The following is a 20,752-nucleotide window of genomic DNA, read 5'->3' as shown; positions in this document are numbered from 1 at the left end:
AACGTCGTGATTTTTGTTATTTTTTTTTACCTACGTGACTTTACCCAATAGAACCAAAGCGTATCGTCATCATCATCAGCACGATTAGTGTCAGTGCCACCACCACCACCGCCACCACCATCATCATCAGCAACAGCATCATCACGGCAAATCACGTGGCCATCATCATCATCATCGTCGTCGTCAGCAGCGCAATCACAAACGTTGGCGAGCTTTTGTTACTTTCCTTGAAACCATCGAGGTGACTTTACCGAACTCCCAAAACGGAATATTCATTCCTGCAGTCGCAAAAGCCTTAAGTCAAGAGTAGCAAGCGACAGGTCCTGGCCACGGCAAGGTGGAATGTAACGCAAGAGCCTTTATTGGTTTGATCACAATCACCGACACGCGTGGCGTTAGCGTCGAGTTAACGAATCAAAAGTCGAATCCAACTAAGCTGCTGATGATCTAAGATCGATAATAGTCAAATTTGAGCACGTCCTGACCCCGCCCACTGCTCCATTGGCCCCGCCCACCACCCTACTGGCCCCGCCCACCACCCTACTGACCCCGCCCACGATCCCACGAACTCAGACCCCACCCCACCCCGTTCGGCAGACCGCGCCCACTGCCCAACACGACACTGACGACGCCAACTGCCACAATAACCCCGCCCACCACCCCCACTGGCCCCGCCCACCTCACCCCTGACCCCGCCCATTACCCCACTAACCCCGCCCACCACCTGCACTTGTCCCCATGTGGCCAAAATGAAATAAAGGAAAGGCGGAGCCTAATAAGGAAGGGGATGCGACGTTAGGGGGTGGGGCTTAGACAGGAAGAGACTGGGGGGGTGGGACTTGTGGAGGTAGGGGGAGGGGCTTAGACAGGGAGAGACCGGGAGAGGGGGTGGGACTTGTGAAGGTAGGGGGTGGGGCTTAGACAGGGAGCGACTCGGGGGGGTGGGACTTGTGGAGGTAGGGGGTGGGGCTTAGACAGGGAGAGACTGGGGGGGTGGGTGGGACTTGTGGAGTTAGGGGGTGGGGCTTATACAGGGAGAGACCGGGAGAGGGGGTGGGACTTGTGGAGGTAGGGGGTGGGGCTTGGACAGGGAGAGACTGGGGGGGTGGGACTTGTGGAGGTAGGGGGTGGGGCTTAGACAGGAAGAGACTGGGGGGGGTGGGACTTGTGGAGTTAGGGGGTGAGGCTTAGACAGGGAGAGACTGGGGGGGTGGGACTTGTGGAGTTAGGGGGTGGGGCTTGGACAGGGAGAGAGTGGGGGGGTGGGACTTGTGGAGTTAGGGGGTTGGGCTTAGACAGGAAGAGACTGGGGGGGGGTGGGACTTGTGGAGTTAGGGGGTGGGGCTTGTGGAGTTAGGGGTGGGGCTTAGACAGGAAGAGACTGGTGGGGGGTGGGGCTTGTGGAGTTAGGGGGTGGGGCTTAGACAGGGAGAGACTGGGGAGTGGGACTTGTGGAGTTAGGGGGTGGGGCTTAGACAGGGAGAGGCTGGGGGGGGTGGGACTTGTGGAGGTAGGGGGAGGGGCTTAGACATGAAGAGACTGGGGGGGTGGGACTTGTGGAGTTAGGGGGTGGGGCTTAGACAGGAAGAGACTGGGGGGGTGGGACTTGTGGAGGTAGGGGGAGGGGCTTAGACAGGGAGAGACCGGGAGAGGGGGTGGGACTTGTGGAGGTAGGGGGTGGGGCTTAGACAGGGAGAGACTGGGGGGGTGGGTGGGACTTGTGGAGTTAGGGGGTTGGGCTTAGACAGGAAAAGACTGGGGGGGGGTGGGACTTGTGGAGTTAGGGGGTGGGGCTTGTGGAGTTAGGGGGTGGGGCTTAGACAGGAAGAGACTGGGGGGGTGGGACTTGTGGAGGTAGGGGGTGGGGCTTAGACAGGGAGAGACGGGGGGGTGGGACTTGTGGAGGTAGGGGGTGGGGCTTAGACAGGAAGAGACTTGGGAGGGGGTGGGACTTGTGGAGTTAGGGGGTGGGGCTTAGACGGAGAGACTGGGGGGTGGGACTTGTGGAGTTAGAGGGTGGGGCTTAGACAGGGAGAGACTGGGGGGGTGGGACTTGTGGAGGTAGGGGGTGGGGCTTAGACAGGAAGAGACTTGGGAGGGGGTGGGACTTGTGGAGTTAGGGGGTGGGGCTTAGACGGAGAGACTGGGGGGTGGGAATTGTGGAGGTAGGGGGTGGGGCTTAGACAGGGAGAGACTGGGGGGGTGGGACTTGTGGAGTTAGGGGGTGGGGCTTAGACAGGAAGAGACTGGGGTGGGTGGGACTTGTGGAGGTAGGGGGTGGGGCTTAGACAGGGAGAGACTGGGGGGGTGGGTGGGACTTGTGGAGTTAGGGGGTGGGGCTTAGACAGGGAGAGACTGGGGGGGTGGGACTTGTGGAGGAAGGGGGTGGGGCTTAGACAGGAAGAGACTTGGGAGGGGGTGGGACTTGTGGAGTTAGGGGGTGGGGCTTAGACAGGGAGAGACTGGGGGGGTGGGGCTTGTGGAGTTAGGGGGTGGGGCTTAGACAGGAAGAGACTGGGGGGGTGGGGCTTGTGGAGCTAGGGGGTGGGGCTTGTGGAGTTAGGGGGTGGGGCTTAACCACATGCCAACGAGTTCTCAAATAAAATTCCTCTATATAGTGAGATCAGGATAATCTCATCATCATCGTCGTGATTACTATTGTGCGTGTGCCAATGTAATGAACGCGAATTGGCGTAACAGCCAGATTTGTTTTTATCGTTGCGTATGGCACTAAGTGTGGTGCTCTAATGTATCTCTGTGTCTCTACGTGTCTCTATGTATCTCTACGTGTCTCTATGTCTCTATGTGTCTCTATGTGTCTCTTTGTGTCTCTACGTGTATCTATGTATCTCTATGTGTCTCTGTGTCTCTGCGTATCTCTACGTGTCTCTATGTATCTCTACGTGTCTCTATGTATCTCTATGTGTCTGTATGCGTCTCTATGTATCTATGTGTATCTATGTATCTCTGCGTGTCTCTACGTGTCTCTATGTGTCTCTATGGGTCTCTATGTGTCTCTGTGTGTCTCTGCGTATCTCTGCGTGTCTCTGTGTATCTCTACGTGTCTCTATGTGTCTCTATGTATCTCTACGTGTCTCTGTGTGTCTCTATGTGTCTCTATGTATCTCTATGTGTCTCTATGTGTCTCTGCGTGTCTCTACGTGTCTCTATTTGTCTCTACGTGTCTCTATGTATCTCTATGTGTCTCTATGTATCTCTATGTGTCTCTATGTGTCTCTATGTATCTCTATGTGTCTCTATGTGTCTCTATGTATCTCTATGTATCTCTATGTGTCTCTATGTGTCTCTATGTGTCTCTACGTGTCTCTATGTATCTGTGTCTCTATGTGTCTCTACGTATCTCTATGTGTCTCTATGTATCTCTATGTGTCTCTGTGTATCTCTATGTGTCTCTATGTGTCTCTACGTATCTCTGTGTATCTATGTATCTATATCTGTCTCTACGTGTCTCTATGTGTCTCTACGTATCTCTGTGTGACTCTCTATGTGTCTCTATGCCTCTCTATGTATCTATGTGTCTCTATGTATCTCTATGTATCTCTACGTATCCCTGTGTATCTATGTGTCTCTATGTATCTCTGTTTGACTCTCTATGTGTCTCTATGTGTCTCTATGTGTCTCTACGTGTCTCTATGTATCTGTGTCTCTATGTGTCTCTACGTATCTGTATGTGTCTCTATGTATCTCTATGTGTCTCTATGTATCTCTATGTGTCTCTATGTGTCTCTACGTATCTCTGTGTATCTATGTGTCTCTATGTGTCTCTACGTATCTCTGTGTATCTATGTATCTCTATGTGTCTCTACGTGTCTCGATGTGTCTCTATGTGTCTCTATGTGTCTCTATGTGTCTCTACGTATCTCTGTGTGACTCTCTATGTGTCTCTGTGTGTCTCTGCGTGTCTCTGTGTGACTCTCTATGTGTCTCTATGTGTCTCTATGTGTCTCTATTTGTCTCTATGTGTCTCTATGTGTCTCTACGTATCTCTGTGTGACTCTCTATGTGTCTCTGTGTGTCTCTATGTGTCTATATGTGTCTCTATGTGTCTCTATGTGTCTCTACGTGTCTCTATGTATCTCTATGTGTCTCTATGTGTCTCTACGTGTCTCTATGTATCTGTGTCTCTATGTGTCTCTACGTATCTCTGTGTGACTCTCTATGTGTCTCTGTGTGTCTCTGCGTGTCTCTCTGTGTGTCTCTATGTGTCTCTATGTGTATCTACGTATCTCTGTGTGACTCTCTATGTGTCTCTATGTGTCTCTACGTATCTCTGTGTATCTATGTATCTCTATGTGTCTCTACGTGTCTCTATGTGTCTCTATGTGTCTCTGCGTGTCTCTACGTGTCTCTATGTGTCTCTACGTGTCACTATGTCTCTCTATGTGTCTCTATGTGTCTCTATGTATCTCTATGTGTCTCTACGTGTCTCTATGTGTCTCTATGTGTCTCTATTTGTTTCTATGTGTCTCTATGTGTCTCTACGTATCTCTGTGTGACTCTCTATGTGTCTCTGTGTGTCTATGCGTGTCTCTCTGTGTGACTCTCTATATGTCTCTATGTGTCTCTATGTGTCTCTACGTATCTCTGTGTGACTCTCTATGTGTCTCTGTGTGTCTCTGCGTGTCTCTGTGTGACTCTCTATGTGTCTCTATGTATCTCTATGTATCTCTACGTATCCCTGTGTATCTATGTGTCTCTATGTATCTCTGTTTGACTCTCTATGTGTCTCTATGTGTCTCTATGTGTCTCTACGTATCTCTGTGTGACTCTCTATGTGTCTCTGTGTGTCTCTGCGTGTCTCTCTGTGTGACTCTCTATGTATCTCTATGTGTCTCTACGTGTCTCGATGTGTCTCTATGTGTCTCTATGTGTCTCTACGTATCTCTGTGTGACTCTCTATGTGTCTCTGTGTGTCTCTGCGTGTCTCTCTGTGTGACTCTCTATGTGTCTCTATGTGTCTCTATGTATCTCTATGTGTCTCTACGTGTCTCGATGTGTCTCTATGTGTCTCTATGTGTCTCTACGTATCTCTGTGTGACTCTCTATGTGTCTCTGTGTGTCTCTGCGTGTCTCTCTGTGTGACTCTCTATGTGTCTCTATGTATCTCTACGTATCCCTGTGTATCTATGTGTCTCTATGTATCTCTGTTTGACTCTCTATGTGTCTCTATGTGTCTCTATGTGTCTCTACGTATCTCTGTGTGACTCTCTATGTGTCTCTGTGTGTCTCTGCGTGTCTCTCTGTGTGACTCTCTATGTATCTCTATGTGTCTCTACGTGTCTCGATGTGTCTCTATGTGTCTCTATGTGTCTCTACGTATCTCTGTGTGACTCTCTATGTGTCTCTGTGTGTCTCTGCGTGTCTCTCTGTGTGACTCTCTATGTGTCTCTATGTGTCTCTACGTATCTCTATGTGTCTCTACGTGTCTCGATGTGTCTCTATGTGTCTCTATGTGTCTCTACGTATCTCTGTGTGACTCTCTATGTGTCTCTGTGTGTCTCTGCGTGTCTCTCTGTGTGACTCGCTATGCGTAAGCCACGAGTCCATGACGCAATCCGGAGTCTTGCAGATGCACGTGAAAGTGACGTCACAGGCCGGAGGAAGGGGCGTGAAGGAGGGGCGTGTTGGTGTGGTGCATCACCCCTCTCCCTCCCCCTTAGCGACGTCACATCCGCTCCCATTCGTGACGTCACGTCCGCGCCCCTTTGTGACGTCACGGGGGGGGCGTTGCGGGGTCACATGACATCACAGTTGAGCCAGTACTTGGCGATGGAGCGTGGGTAGGGCGGAGACGCCCGCTCCACTCGACGGCTGGACAGGTCTACGCGGTAGTAGGAGTCTACCCACGCACACACACAAGAGAGATAATTAGTAGGAGTCTACCCACGCACACACACAGGGGGGAGAGACACAGTTAGTAGGAGTCTACCCATGCACACATACAGGGGGAGAGACACAGTTAGTAGGAGTCTACCCACGCACACACACGGGGGAGAGAGACAGTTAGTAGGAGTCTACCCACGCACACACACAGGGGGGAGGGACACAGTTAGTAGGAGTCTACCCACGCACACACACGGGGGAGAGAGACAGTTAGTAGGAGTCTACCCACGCACACACACAGGGGGAGAGACACAGCTAGTAGGAGTCTACCCACGCACACACACAGGGGAGAGACAGTTAGTAGGAGTCTAACACACAGGGGAGACACAGTTAGTAGGAGTCTACCCACGCACACACACAGGGGGGAGAGACACAGTTAGTAGGAGTCTACCCACGCACACACACAGGGGAGAGACACAGTTAGTAGGAGTCTACCCACACACACACACACACAGGGGAGAGACACAGTTAGTAGGAGTCTACCCACGCACACACACAGGGGAGAGACACAGTTAGTAGGAGTCTAACACACAGGGGAGACACAGTTAGTAGGAGTCTACCCACGCACACACACAGGGGAGAGACACAGTTAGTAGGAGTCTAACACACAGGGGAGACACAGTTAGTAGGAGTCTACCCACGCACACACACAGGGGAGAGACACAGTTAGTAGGAGTCTACCCACGCACATACAGGGGGAGAGAGACAGTTAGTAGGAGTCTACCCACGCACACACACAGGGGAGACACAGTTAGTAGGAGTCTACCCACGCACACACACAGGGGAGAGACACAGTTAGTAGGAGTCTACCCACGCACATACAGGGGGAGAGAGACAGTTAGTAGGAGTCTACCCACGCAGACACACAGGGGAGACACAGTTAGTAGGAGTCTACCCACGCACACACACAGGGGAGAGACACAGTTAGTAGGAGTCTACCCACGCACACACAGGGGAGAGACAGTTAGTAGGAGTCTACCCACGCACACACACAGGGGGAGAGACACAGTTAGTAGGAGTCTACCCACGCACACATACAGGGGGAGAGACACAGTTAGTAGGAGTCTACCCACGCACACACACAGGGGAGAGACAGTTAATAGGAGTCTACCCACGCACACACACAGGGGAGAGAGACAGTTAGTAGGAGTCTACCCACGCACACACAGGGGAGACACAGTTAGTAGGAGTCTAACACACAGGGGAGACACAGTTAGTAGGAGTCTACCCCCGCACACACACACAGGAGAGACAGTTAGTAGGAGTCTACCCACGCACATACAGGGGGAGAGAGACAGTTAGTAGGAGTCTACCCACGCACACACAGGGGGAGAGACACAGCTAGTAGGAGTCTACCCACGCACACACACAGGGGAGAGACAGTTAGTAGGAGTCTAACCACGCACACACAGGGGAGACACAGTTAGTAGGAGTCTAACACACAGGGGAGACACAGTTAGTAGGAGTCTACCCACGCACACATACAGGGGGAGAGAGACAGTTAGTAGGAGTCTACCCACGCACACACACAGGGGAGAGACACAGTTAGTAGGAGTCTACCCACGCACACACACAGGGGGAGAGACACAGTTAGTAGGAGTCTAACACACAGGGGAGACACAGTTAGTAGGAGTCTACCCACGCACACACACAGGGGAGAGACACAGTTAGTAGGAGTCTACCCACGCACACACACAGGGGAGAGACACAGTTAGTAGGAGTCTACCCACGCACACACACAGGGGAGAGACACAGTTAGTAGGAGTCTACCCACGCACACACACAGGGGAGAGACACAGTTAGTAGGAGTCTACCCACGCACACATACAGGGGAGAGACACAGTTAGTAGGAGTCTACCCACGCACACACACAGGGGGGAGACACAGTTAGTAGGAGTCTACCCACGCACACACACAGGGGAGAGACACAGTTAGTAGGAGTCTACCCACGCACACATACAGGGGAGAGACACAGTTAGTAGGAGTCTACCCACGCACACACAGGTGAGAGACACAGTAAGTAGGAGTCTACCCACGCACACACACAGGGGAGAGACACAGTTAGTAGGAGTCTACCCACACACACACACAGGGGGGAGACACAGTTAGTAGGAGTCTACCCACGCACACATACAGGGGGAGAGAGACAGTTAGTAGGAGTCTACCCACGCACACACAGGGGGAGAGACACAGTTAGTAGGAGTCTACCCACGCACACACAGGGGAGAGACAGTTAGTAGGAGTCTACCCACGCACACATACAGGGGGAGAGAGACAGTTAGTAGGAGTCTACCCACGCACACACACAGGGGGGAGACACAGTTAGTAGGAGTCTACCCACGCACACATACAGGGGGAGAGAGACAGTTAGTAGGAGTCTACCCACGCACACACACAGGGGGGAGACAGTTAGTAGGAGTCTACCCACGCACACACACAGGGGGGAGACACAGTAGGAGTCTACCCACGCACACACAGGGGAGACACAGTTAGTAGGAGTCTACCCACGCACACACAGGGGAGACACAGTTAGTAGGAGTCTACCCACGCACACACAGGGGAGACACAGTTAGTAGGAGTCTACCCACACACACACACACAGGGGAGAGACAGTTAATAGGAGTTTACCCACGCACACACAGGGGAGACACAGTTAGTAGGAGTCTACCCACGCACACACAGGGGAGACACAGTTAGTAGGAGTCTACCCACGCACACACACAGGGGGGAGAGACACAGTTAGTAGGAGTCTACCCACGCACACACAGGGGAGAGACACAGTTAGTAGGAGTCTACCCACGCACACACAGGGGAGACACAGTTAGTAGGAGTCTACCCACACACACACAGGGGAGAGACAGTTAGTAGGAGTTTACCCACGCACACACAGGGGAGACACAGTTAGTAGGAGTCTACCCACGCACATACAGGGGGAGAGAGACAGTTAGTAGGAGTCTACCCACGCACACACAGGGGGAGAGACACAGTTAGTAGGAGTCTACCCACGCACACACAGGGGAGAGACAGTTAGTAGGAGTCTACCCACGCACACATACAGGGGGAGAGAGACAGTTAGTAGGAGTCTACCCACGCACACACACAGGGGGGAGACACAGTTAGTAGGAGTCTAACACAGGGGAAACACAGTTAGTAGGAGTCTAACACACAGGGGAGACACAGTTAGTAGGAGTCTACCCACACACACACAGGGGGGAGAGACACAGTTAGTAGGAGTCTACCCACGCACACACAGGGGAGAGACACAGTTAGTAGGAGTCTACCCACGCACACACAGGGGAGAGACAGTTAGTAGGAGTCTACCCACGCACACACACAGGGGGAGAGACACAGCTAGTAGGAGTCTACCCGCGCACACACACAGGGGAGAGACACAGTTAGTAGGAGTCTACCCACGCACACACACAGGGGAGAGACAGTAGGAGTCTACCCACGCACACACAGGGGAGAGACAGTTAGTAGGAGTCTACCCACGCACACACAGGGGAGAGAGACAGTTAGTAGGAGTCTACCCACGCACACACACAGGGGGGAGACACAGTTAGTAGGAGTCTACCCACGCACACATACAGGGGGAGAGAGACAGTTAGTAGGAGTCTACCCACGCACACACACAGGGGGGAGACAGTTAGTAGGAGTCTACCCACGCACACACACAGGGGGGAGACACAGTAGGAGTCTACCCACGCACACACAGGGGAGACACAGTTAGTAGGAGTCTACCCACGCACACACAGGGGAGACACAGTTAGTAGGAGTCTACCCACGCACACACAGGGGAGACACAGTTAGTAGGAGTCTACCCACACACACACACACAGGGGAGAGACAGTTAATAGGAGTTTACCCACGCACACACAGGGGAGACACAGTTAGTAGGAGTCTACCCACGCACACACAGGGGAGACACAGTTAGTAGGAGTCTACCCACGCACACACACAGGGGGGAGAGACACAGTTAGTAGGAGTCTACCCACGCACACACAGGGGAGAGACACAGTTAGTAGGAGTCTACCCACGCACACACAGGGGAGACACAGTTAGTAGGAGTCTACCCACACACACACAGGGGAGAGACAGTTAGTAGGAGTTTACCCACGCACACACAGGGGAGACACAGTTAGTAGGAGTCTACCCACGCACATACAGGGGGAGAGAGACAGTTAGTAGGAGTCTACCCACGCACACACAGGGGGAGAGACACAGTTAGTAGGAGTCTACCCACGCACACACAGGGGAGAGACAGTTAGTAGGAGTCTACCCACGCACACATACAGGGGGAGAGAGACAGTTAGTAGGAGTCTACCCACGCACACACACAGGGGGGAGACACAGTTAGTAGGAGTCTAACACAGGGGAAACACAGTTAGTAGGAGTCTAACACACAGGGGAGACACAGTTAGTAGGAGTCTACCCACACACACACAGGGGGGAGAGACACAGTTAGTAGGAGTCTACCCACGCACACAAAGGGGAGAGACACAGTTAGTAGGAGTCTACCCACGCACACACAGGGGACAGACAGTTAGTAGGAGTCTACCCACGCACACACACAGGGGGAGAGACACAGCTAGTAGGAGTCTACCCGCGCACACACACAGGGGAGAGACACAGTTAGTAGGAGTCTACCCACGCACACACACAGGGGAGAGACAGTAGGAGTCTACCCACGCACACACACAGGGGGGAGACACAGTTAGTAGGAGTCTACCCACGCACACACAGGGGAGAGACACAGTTAGTAGGAGTCTAACACACAGGGGAGACACAGTTAGTAGGAGTCTACCCACGCACACACACAGGGGGAGAGACACAGTTAGTAGGAGTCTACCCACGCACACACAGAGGAGAGACACAGTTAGTAGGAGTCTACACACACACACACAGGGGAGAGACACAGTTAGTAGGAGTCTACCCACACACACACAGGAGAGAGACACAGTTAGTAGGAGTCTACCCACGCACACACAGGGGGAGGGACACAGTTAGTAGGAGTCTACCCACGCACACACAGGGGAGAGACACAGTTAGTAGGAGTCTACCCACGCACACACAGGGGAGAGACAGTTAGTAGGAGTCTACCCACGCACACACAGGGGAGAGACAGTTAGTAGGAGTCTACCCACGCACACACAGGGGAGAGACACAGTTAATAGGAGTCTACCCACGCACATACAGGGGGAGAGAGACAGTTAGTAGGAGTCTACCCACGCACACACAGGGGAGAGACACAGTTAGTAGGAGCCTACCCACGCACACACAGGGGGGAGACACAGTTAGTAGGAGTCTACCCACGCACACACACAGGGGGGAGACACAGTTAGTAGGAGTCTACCCACGCACACAGGGGAGAGACACAGTTAGTAGGAGTCTACCCACGCACACACAGGGGAGACACAGTTAGTAGGAGTCTACCCACGCACACACACAGGGGAGAGACACAGTAGGAGTTTACCCACGCACACACACAGGGGAGAGACACAGTTAGTAGGAGTCAACCCACGCACACACAGGTGTAAAGACACAGTAGGAGTCTACCCACGCACACACAGGGGAGAGACACAGTTAGTAGGAGTCTACCCACTCACACACATAGGGGAGAGACACAGTTAGTAGGAGTCTAACACACAGGGGAGACACAGTTAGTAGGAGTCTACCCACGCACACACACAGGGGGAGAGACACAGTAGGAGTCTACCCACGCACACACAGGGGAGAGACACAGTTAGTAGGAGTCTACCCACGCACACACAGGGGAGAGACAGTTAGTAGGAGTCTACCCACGCACACACAGGGGAGAGACAGTTAGTAGGAGTCTACCCACGCACATACAGGGGAGAGACACAGTTAGTAGGAGTCTACCCACGCACATACAGGGGGAGAGAGACAGTTAGTAGGAGTCTACCCACGCACACACAGGGGAGAGACACAGTTAGTAGGAGCCTACCCACGCACACACAGGGGGGAGACACAGTTAGTAGGAGTCTACCCACGCACACACAGAGGAGAGACACAGTTAGTAGGAGTCTACCCACGCACACACACAGGGGGGAGACACAGTTAGTAGGAGTCTACCCACGCACACACACAGGGGGGAGACACAGTTAGTAGGAGTCTACCCACGCACACACAGGGGAGAGATACAGTTAGTAGGAGTCTACCCACGCACACACACAGGGGGGAGACACAGTTAGTAGGAGTCTACCCACGCACACACAGGGGAGAGACACAGTTAGTAGGAGTCTACCCACGCACACACAGGGGAGACACAGTTAGTAGGAGTCTACCCACGCACACAGGGGAGAGACACAGTTAGTAGGAGTCTACCCACGCACACACAGGAGAGACACAGTTAGTAGGAGTCTACCCACGCACACATTGGGGAGAGACAGTTAGTAGGAGTCTACCCACGCACACACAGGGGAGAGACAGTTAGTAGGAGTCTACCCACGCACACACACAGGGGAGAGAGACAGTTAGTAGGAGTCTAACACACAGGGGAGACACAGTTAGTAGGAGTCTACCCACGCACACACAGGGGAGAGACACAGTTAGTAGGAGTCTACTCACGCACACACACAGGGGGGAGACAGTTAGTAGGAGTCTACCCACGCACACACAGGGGAGAGACACAGTTAGTAGGAGTCTACCCACGCACACACAGGGGGAGAGAGACAGTTAGTAGGAGTCTACCCACGCACACACACAGGGGAGAGACGCAGTTAGTAGGAGTCTACCCACGCACACACAGGGGAGAGACACAGTTAGTAGGAGTCTACCCACGCACACACAGGGGAGAGACACAGTTAGTAGGAGTCTACCCACGCACACACAGGGGAGAGACACAGTTAGTAGGAGTCTACCCACGCACACACAGGGGAGACACAGTTAGTAGGAGTCTACCCACACACACACAGGGGAGAGACAGTTAGTAGGAGTTTACCCACGCACACACAGGGGAGACACAGTTAGTAGGAGTCTACCCACGCACATACAGGGGGAGAGAGACAGTTAGTAGGAGTCTACCCACGCACACACAGGGGGAGAGACACAGTTAGTAGGAGTCTACCCACGCACACACAGGGGAGAGACAGTTAGTAGGAGTCTACCCACGCACACATACAGGGGGAGAGAGACAGTTAGTAGGAGTCTACCCACGCACACACACAGGGGGGAGACACAGTTAGTAGGAGTCTAACACAGGGGAAACACAGTTAGTAGGAGTCTAACACACAGGGGAGACACAGTTAGTAGGAGTCTACCCACACACACACAGGGGGGAGAGACACAGTTAGTAGGAGTCTACCCACGCACACAAAGGGGAGAGACACAGTTAGTAGGAGTCTACCCACGCACACACAGGGGAGAGACAGTTAGTAGGAGTCTACCCACGCACACACACAGGGGGAGAGACACAGCTAGTAGGAGTCTACCCGCGCACACACACAGGGGAGAGACACAGTTAGTAGGAGTCTACCCACGCACACACACAGGGGAGAGACAGTAGGAGTCTACCCACGCACACACACAGGGGGGAGACACAGTTAGTAGGAGTCTACCCACGCACACACAGGGGAGAAACACAGTTAGTAGGAGTCTACCCACGCACACACAGGGGTAAAGACACAGTAGGAGTCTACCCACGCACACACAGGGGAGAGACACAGTTAGTAGGAGTCTACCCACGCACACACACAGGGGAGAGACACAGTTAGTAGGAGTCTAACACACAGGGGAGACACAGTTAGTAGGAGTCTACCCACACACACACAGGGGGGAGAGACACAGTTAGTAGGAGTCTACCCACGCACACAAAGGGGAGAGACACAGTTAGTAGGAGTCTACCCACGCACACACAGGGGAGACACAGTTAGTAGGAGTCTACCCACGCACACACACAGGGGGAGAGACACAGTTAGTAGGAGTCTACCCACGCACACACAGAGGAGAGACACAGTTAGTAGGAGTCTACACACACACACACAGGGGAGAGACACAGTTAGTAGGAGTCTACCCACACACACACAGGAGAGAGACACAGTTAGTAGGAGTCTACCCACGCACACACAGGGGGGAGACACAGTTAGTAGGAGTCTACCCACGCACACACACAGGGGGGAGACACAGTTAGTAGGAGTCTACCCACGCACACACAGGGGGGAGACACAGTTAGTAGGAGTCTACCCACACACACACAGGAGAGAGACACAGTTAGTAGGAGTCTACCCACGCACACACAGGGGGAGGGACACAGTTAGTAGGAGTCTACCCACGCACACACAGGGGAGAGACACAGTTAGTAGGAGTCTACCCACGCACACACAGGGGAGAGACAGTTAGTAGGAGTCTACCCACGCACACACAGGGGAGAGACAGTTAGTAGGAGTCTACCCACGCACACACAGGGGAGAGACACAGTTAATAGGAGTCTACCCACGCACATACAGGGGGAGAGAGACAGTTAGTAGGAGTCTACCCACGCACACACAGGGGAGAGACACAGTTAGTAGGAGCCTACCCACGCACACACAGGGGGGAGACACAGTTAGTAGGAGTCTACCCACGCACACACACAGGGGGGAGACACAGTTAGTAGGAGTCTACCCACGCACACAGGGGAGAGACACAGTTAGTAGGAGTCTACCCACGCACACACAGGGGAGACACAGTTAGTAGGAGTCTACCCACGCACACACACAGGGGAGAGACACAGTAGGAGTTTACCCACGCACACACACAGGGGAGAGACACAGTTAGTAGGAGTCAACCCACGCACACACAGGTGTAAAGACACAGTAGGAGTCTACCCACGCACACACAGGGGAGAGACACAGTTAGTAGGAGTCTACCCACTCACACACATAGGGGAGAGACACAGTTAGTAGGAGTCTAACACACAGGGGAGACACAGTTAGTAGGAGTCTACCCACGCACACACACAGGGGGAGAGACACAGTAGGAGTCTACCCACGCACACACAGGGGAGAGACACAGTTAGTAGGAGTCTACCCACGCACACACAGGGGAGAGACAGTTAGTAGGAGTCTACCCACGCACACACAGGGGAGAGACAGTTAGTAGGAGTCTACCCACGCACATACAGGGGAGAGACACAGTTAGTAGGAGTCTACCCACGCACATACAGGGGGAGAGAGACAGTTAGTAGGAGTCTACCCACGCACACACAGGGGAGAGACACAGTTAGTAGGAGCCTACCCACGCACACACAGGGGGGAGACACAGTTAGTAGGAGTCTACCCACGCACACACAGAGGAGAGACACAGTTAGTAGGAGTCTACCCACGCACACACACAGGGGGGAGACACAGTTAGTAGGAGTCTACCCACGCACACACACAGGGGGGAGACACAGTTAGTAGGAGTCTACCCACGCACACACAGGGGAGAGATACAGTTAGTAGGAGTCTACCCACGCACACACACAGGGGGGAGACACAGTTAGTAGGAGTCTACCCACGCACACACAGGGGAGAGACACAGTTAGTAGGAGTCTACCCACGCACACACAGGGGAGACACAGTTAGTAGGAGTCTACCCACGCACACATAGGGGAGACACAGTTAGTAGGAGTCTACCCACGCACACAGGGGAGAGACACAGTTAGTAGGAGTCTACCCACGCACACACAGGAGAGACACAGTTAGTAGGAGTCTACCCACGCACACATTGGGGAGAGACAGTTAGTAGGAGTCTACCCACGCACACACAGGGGAGAGACAGTTAGTAGGAGTCTACCCACGCACACACACAGGGGAGAGAGACAGTTAGTAGGAGTCTAACACACAGGGGAGACACAGTTAGTAGGAGTCTACCCACGCACACACAGGGGAGAGACACAGTTAGTAGGAGTCTACTCACGCACACACACAGGGGGGAGACAGTTAGTAGGAGTCTACCCACGCACACACAGGGGAGAGACACAGTTAGTAGGAGTCTACCCACGCACACACAGGGGGAGAGAGACAGTTAGTAGGAGTCTACCCACGCACACACACAGGGGAGAGACGCAGTTAGTAGGAGTCTACCCACGCACACACAGGGGAGAGACACAGTTAGTAGGAGTCTACCCACGCACACACAGGGGAGAGACACAGTTAGTAGGAGTCTACCCACGCACACACAGGGGAGAGACACAGTTAGTAGGAGTCTACCCACGCACACACAGGGGAGACACAGTTAGTAGGAGTCTACCCACACACACACAGGGGAGAGACAGTTAGTAGGAGTTTACCCACGCACACACAGGGGAGACACAGTTAGTAGGAGTCTACCCACGCACATACAGGGGGAGAGAGACAGTTAGTAGGAGTCTACCCACGCACACACAGGGGGAGAGACACAGTTAGTAGGAGTCTACCCACGCACACACAGGGGAGAGACAGTTAGTAGGAGTCTACCCACGCACACATACAGGGGGAGAGAGACAGTTAGTAGGAGTCTACCCACGCACACACACAGGGGGGAGACACAGTTAGTAGGAGTCTAACACAGGGGAAACACAGTTAGTAGGAGTCTAACACACAGGGGAGACACAGTTAGTAGGAGTCTACCCACACACACACAGGGGGGAGAGACACAGTTAGTAGGAGTCTACCCACGCACACAAAGGGGAGAGACACAGTTAGTAGGAGTCTACCCACGCACACACAGGGGAGAGACAGTTAGTAGGAGTCTACCCACGCACACACACAGGGAGAGAGACACAGCTAGTAGGAGTCTACCCGCGCACACACACAGGGGAGAGACACAGTTAGTAGGAGTCTACCCACGCACACACACAGGGGAGAGACAGTAGGAGTCTACCCACGCACACACACAGGGGGGAGACACAGTTAGTAGGAGTCTACCCACGCACACACAGGGGAGAAACACAGTTAGTAGGAGTCTACCCACGCACACACAGGGGTAAAGACACAGTAGGAGTCTACCCACGCACACACAGGGGAGAGACACAGTTAGTAGGAGTCTACCCACGCACACACACAGGGGAGAGACACAGTTAGTAGGAGTCTAACACACAGGGGAGACACAGTTAGTAGGAGTCTACCCACACACACACAGGGGGGAGAGACACAGTTAGTAGGAGTCTACCCACGCACACAAAGGGGAGAGACACAGTTAGTAGGAGTCTACCCACGCACACACAGGGGAGACACAGTTAGTAGGAGTCTACCCACGCACACACACAGGGGGAGAGACACAGTTAGTAGGAGTCTACCCACGCACACACAGAGGAGAGACACAGTTAGTAGGAGTCTACACACACACACACAGGGGAGAGACACAGTTAGTAGGAGTCTACCCACACACACACAGGAGAGAGACACAGTTAGTAGGAGTCTACCCACGCACACACAGGGGAGAGACAGTTAGTAGGAGTCTACCCACGCACACACAGGGGAGAGACACAGTTAATAGAAGTCTACCCACGCACATACAGGGGGAGAGAGACAGTTAGTAGGAGTCTACCCACGCACACACAGGGGAGAGACACAGTTAGTAGGAGCCTACCCACGCACACACAGGGGGGAGACACAGTTAGTAGGAGTCTACCCACGCACACACAGAGGAGAGACACAGTTAGTAGGAGTCTACCCACGCACACACACAGGGGGGAGACACAGTTAGTAGGAGTCTACCCACGCACACAGGGGAGAGACACAGTTAGTAGGAGTCTACCCACGCACACACAGGGGAGACACAGTTAGTAGGAGTCTACCCACGCACACACACAGGGGAGAGACACAGTAGGAGTTTACCCACGCACACACACAGGGGAGAGACACAGTTAGTAGGAGTCAACCCACGCACACACAGGTGTAAAGACACAGTAGGAGTCTACCCACGCACACACAGGGGAGAGACACAGTTAGTAGGAGTCTACCCACTCACACACATAGGGGAGAGACACAGTTAGTAGGAGTCTAACACACAGGGGAGACACAGTTAGTAGGAGTCTACCCACGCACACACACAGGGGGAGAGACACAGTAGGAGTCTACCCACGCACACACAGGGGAGAGACACAGTTAGTAGGAGTCTACCCACGCACACACAGGGGAGAGACAGTTAGTAGGAGTCTACCCACGCACACACAGGGGAGAGACAGTTAGTAGGAGTCTACCCACGCACATACAGGGGAGAGACACAGTTAGTAGGAGTCTACCCACGCACATACAGGGGGAGAGAGACAGTTAGTAGGAGTCTACCCACGCACACACAGGGGAGAGACAGTTAGTAGGAGCCTACCCACGCACACACAGGGGGGAGACACAGTTAGTAGGAGTCTACCCACGCACACACAGAGGAGAGACACAGTTAGTAGGAGTCTACCCACGCACACACAGGGGGGAGACACAGTTAGTAGGAGTCTACCCACGCACACACACAGGGGGGAGACACAGTTAGTAGGAGTCTACCCACGCACACACAGGGGAGAGATACAGTTAGTAGGAGTCTACCCACGCACACACACAGGGGGGAGACACAGTTAGTAGGAGTCTACCCACGCACACACAGGGGAGAGACACAGTTAGTAGGAGTCTACCCACGCACACACAGGGGAGACACAGTTAGTAGGAGTCTACCCACGCACACATAGGGGAGACACAGTTAGTAGGAGTCTACCCACGCACACAGGGGAGAGACACAGTTAGTAGGAGTCTACCCACGCACACACAGGAGAGACACAGTTAGTAGGAGTCTACCCACGCACACATTGGGGAGAGACAGTTAGTAGGAGTCTACCCACGCACACACAGGGGAGAGACAGTTAGTAGGAGTCTACCCACGCACACACACAGGGGAGAGAGACAGTTAGTAGGAGTCTAACACACAGGGGAGACACAGTTAGTAGGAGTCTACCCACGCACACACAGGGGAGAGACACAGTTAGTAGGAGTCTACTCACGCACACACACAGGGGGGAGACAGTTAGTAGGAGTCTACCCACGCACACACAGGGGAGAGACACAGTTAGTAGGAGTCTACCCACGCACACACAGGGGGAGAGAGACAGTTAGTAGGAGTCTACCCACGCACACACACAGGGGAGAGACGCAGTTAGTAGGAGTCTACCCACGCACACACAGGGGAGAGACACAGTTAGTAGGAGTCTACCCACGCACACACAGGGGAGAGACACAGTTAGTAGGAGTCTACCCACGCACACACAGGGGAGAGACAGTAGGAGTCTACCCACGCACACACAGGGGAGACAGTTAGTAGGAGTCTACCCACGCACATACAGGGGGAGAGAGACAGTTAGTAGGAGTCTACCCACGCACACACAGGGGAGAGACACAGTTAGTAGGAGTCTACCCACGCACACACAGGGGAGACAGTTAGTAGGAGTCTACCCACGCACATACAGGGGGAGAGAGACAGTTAGTAGGAGTCTACCCACGCACACACAGGGGTAAAGACACAGTAGGAGTCTAACCACGCACACACAGGGGAGAGACACAGTTAGTAGGAGTCTACCCACGCACACACACAGGGGAGAGACACAGTTAGTAGGAGTCTAACACACAGGGGAGACACAGTTAGTAGGAGTCTACCCACGCACACACACAGGGGGAGAGACACAGTAGGAGTCTACCCACGCACACACAGGGGAGAGACACAGTTAGTAGGAGTCTACCCACACACACACACACAGGGGGAGAGACACAGTTAGTAGGAGTCTACCCACACACACACACACAGGGGAGACACAGTTAGTAGGAGTCTACCCACGCATACACACAGGGGGGAGACACAGTTAGTAGGAGTCTACCCACGCACACACACAGGGGGGAGACACAGTTAGTAGGAGTCTACCCACGCACACAAAGGGGGGAGACACAGTTAGTAGGAGTCTACCCACGCACACACAGGGGAGAGACAGTTAGTAGGAGTCTACCCACACACACACAGGGGAGAGACACAGTTAGTAGGAGTCTACCCACGCACACACAGGGGAGAGACACAGTTAGTAGGAGTCTAACCACGCACACACAGGGGAGACACAGTTAGTAGGAGTCTACCCACACACACACACAGGGGAGAGACACAGTTAGTAGGAGTCTACCCACGCACACACACAGGGGGGAGACACAGTTAGTAGGAGTCTACCCACGCACACAAAGGGGGGAGACACAGTTAGTAGGAGTCTACCCACGCACACACAGGGGAGAGACAGTTAGTAGGAGTCTACCCACACACACACAGTGGAGACAGTTAGTAGGAGTCTACCCACGCACACACAAGGGAGACACAGTTAGTAGGAGTCTACCCACGCACACACAGGGGAGACACAGTTAGTAGGAGTCTACCCACACACACACACAGGGGAGAGACACAGTTAGTAGGAGTCTACCCACACACACACACACACAGGGGAGAGACACAGTTAGTAGGAGTTTACCCACACACACACAGGAGAGACACAGTTAGTAGGAGTCTACCCACGCACACACAGGGGAGAGATACAGTTAGTAGGAGTCTACCCACACAAACACAGGAGAGACAGTTAGTAGGAGTCTACCCACGCACACACAGGGGAGAGACACAGTTAGTAGGAGTCTACCCACGCACACACAGGGGAGAGACACAGTTAGTAGGAGTCTAACACACAGGGGAGACACAGTTAGTAGGAGTCTACCCACGCACACACACAGGGGGAGAGACACAGTAGGAGTCTACCCACGCACACACAGGGGAGAGACACAGTTAGTAGGAGTCTACCCACGCACATACACAGGGGGGAGACACAGTTAGTAGGAGTCTACCCACGCACACACAGGGGAGACACAGTAGGAGTCTACCC

General features: G+C 53.4%; 1 protein-coding gene across 1 annotated transcript in view; it reads right to left on the bottom strand.

The window, feature by feature from the left end:
• Window positions 1–338: 338 nt before the first annotated feature.
• The window catches only part of LOC116958403 (uncharacterized), a 103,636-nt gene continuing 83,222 nt past the window's right edge, over window positions 339–20,752 (bottom strand). Inside the window, exon 11 of the mRNA XM_076064777.1 lies at window positions 339–5,860. Coding sequence (XP_075920892.1) covers window positions 5,757–5,860 — 104 coding nt within the window. The 3' untranslated portion in view covers window positions 339–5,756. The remainder of the gene's footprint in view (window positions 5,861–20,752) is intronic.

Source organism: Petromyzon marinus, unplaced genomic scaffold (assembly GCF_048934315.1).
Source record: "Petromyzon marinus isolate PM22_M1 ecotype Great Lakes invasive population unplaced genomic scaffold, UKy_Petmar_22M1.pri1.0 PM_Scaffold_70, whole genome shotgun sequence".
NCBI lineage: Eukaryota > Metazoa > Chordata > Hyperoartia > Petromyzontiformes > Petromyzontidae > Petromyzon > Petromyzon marinus.
This window is presented reverse-complemented; position numbering and strand designations above follow the sequence as displayed.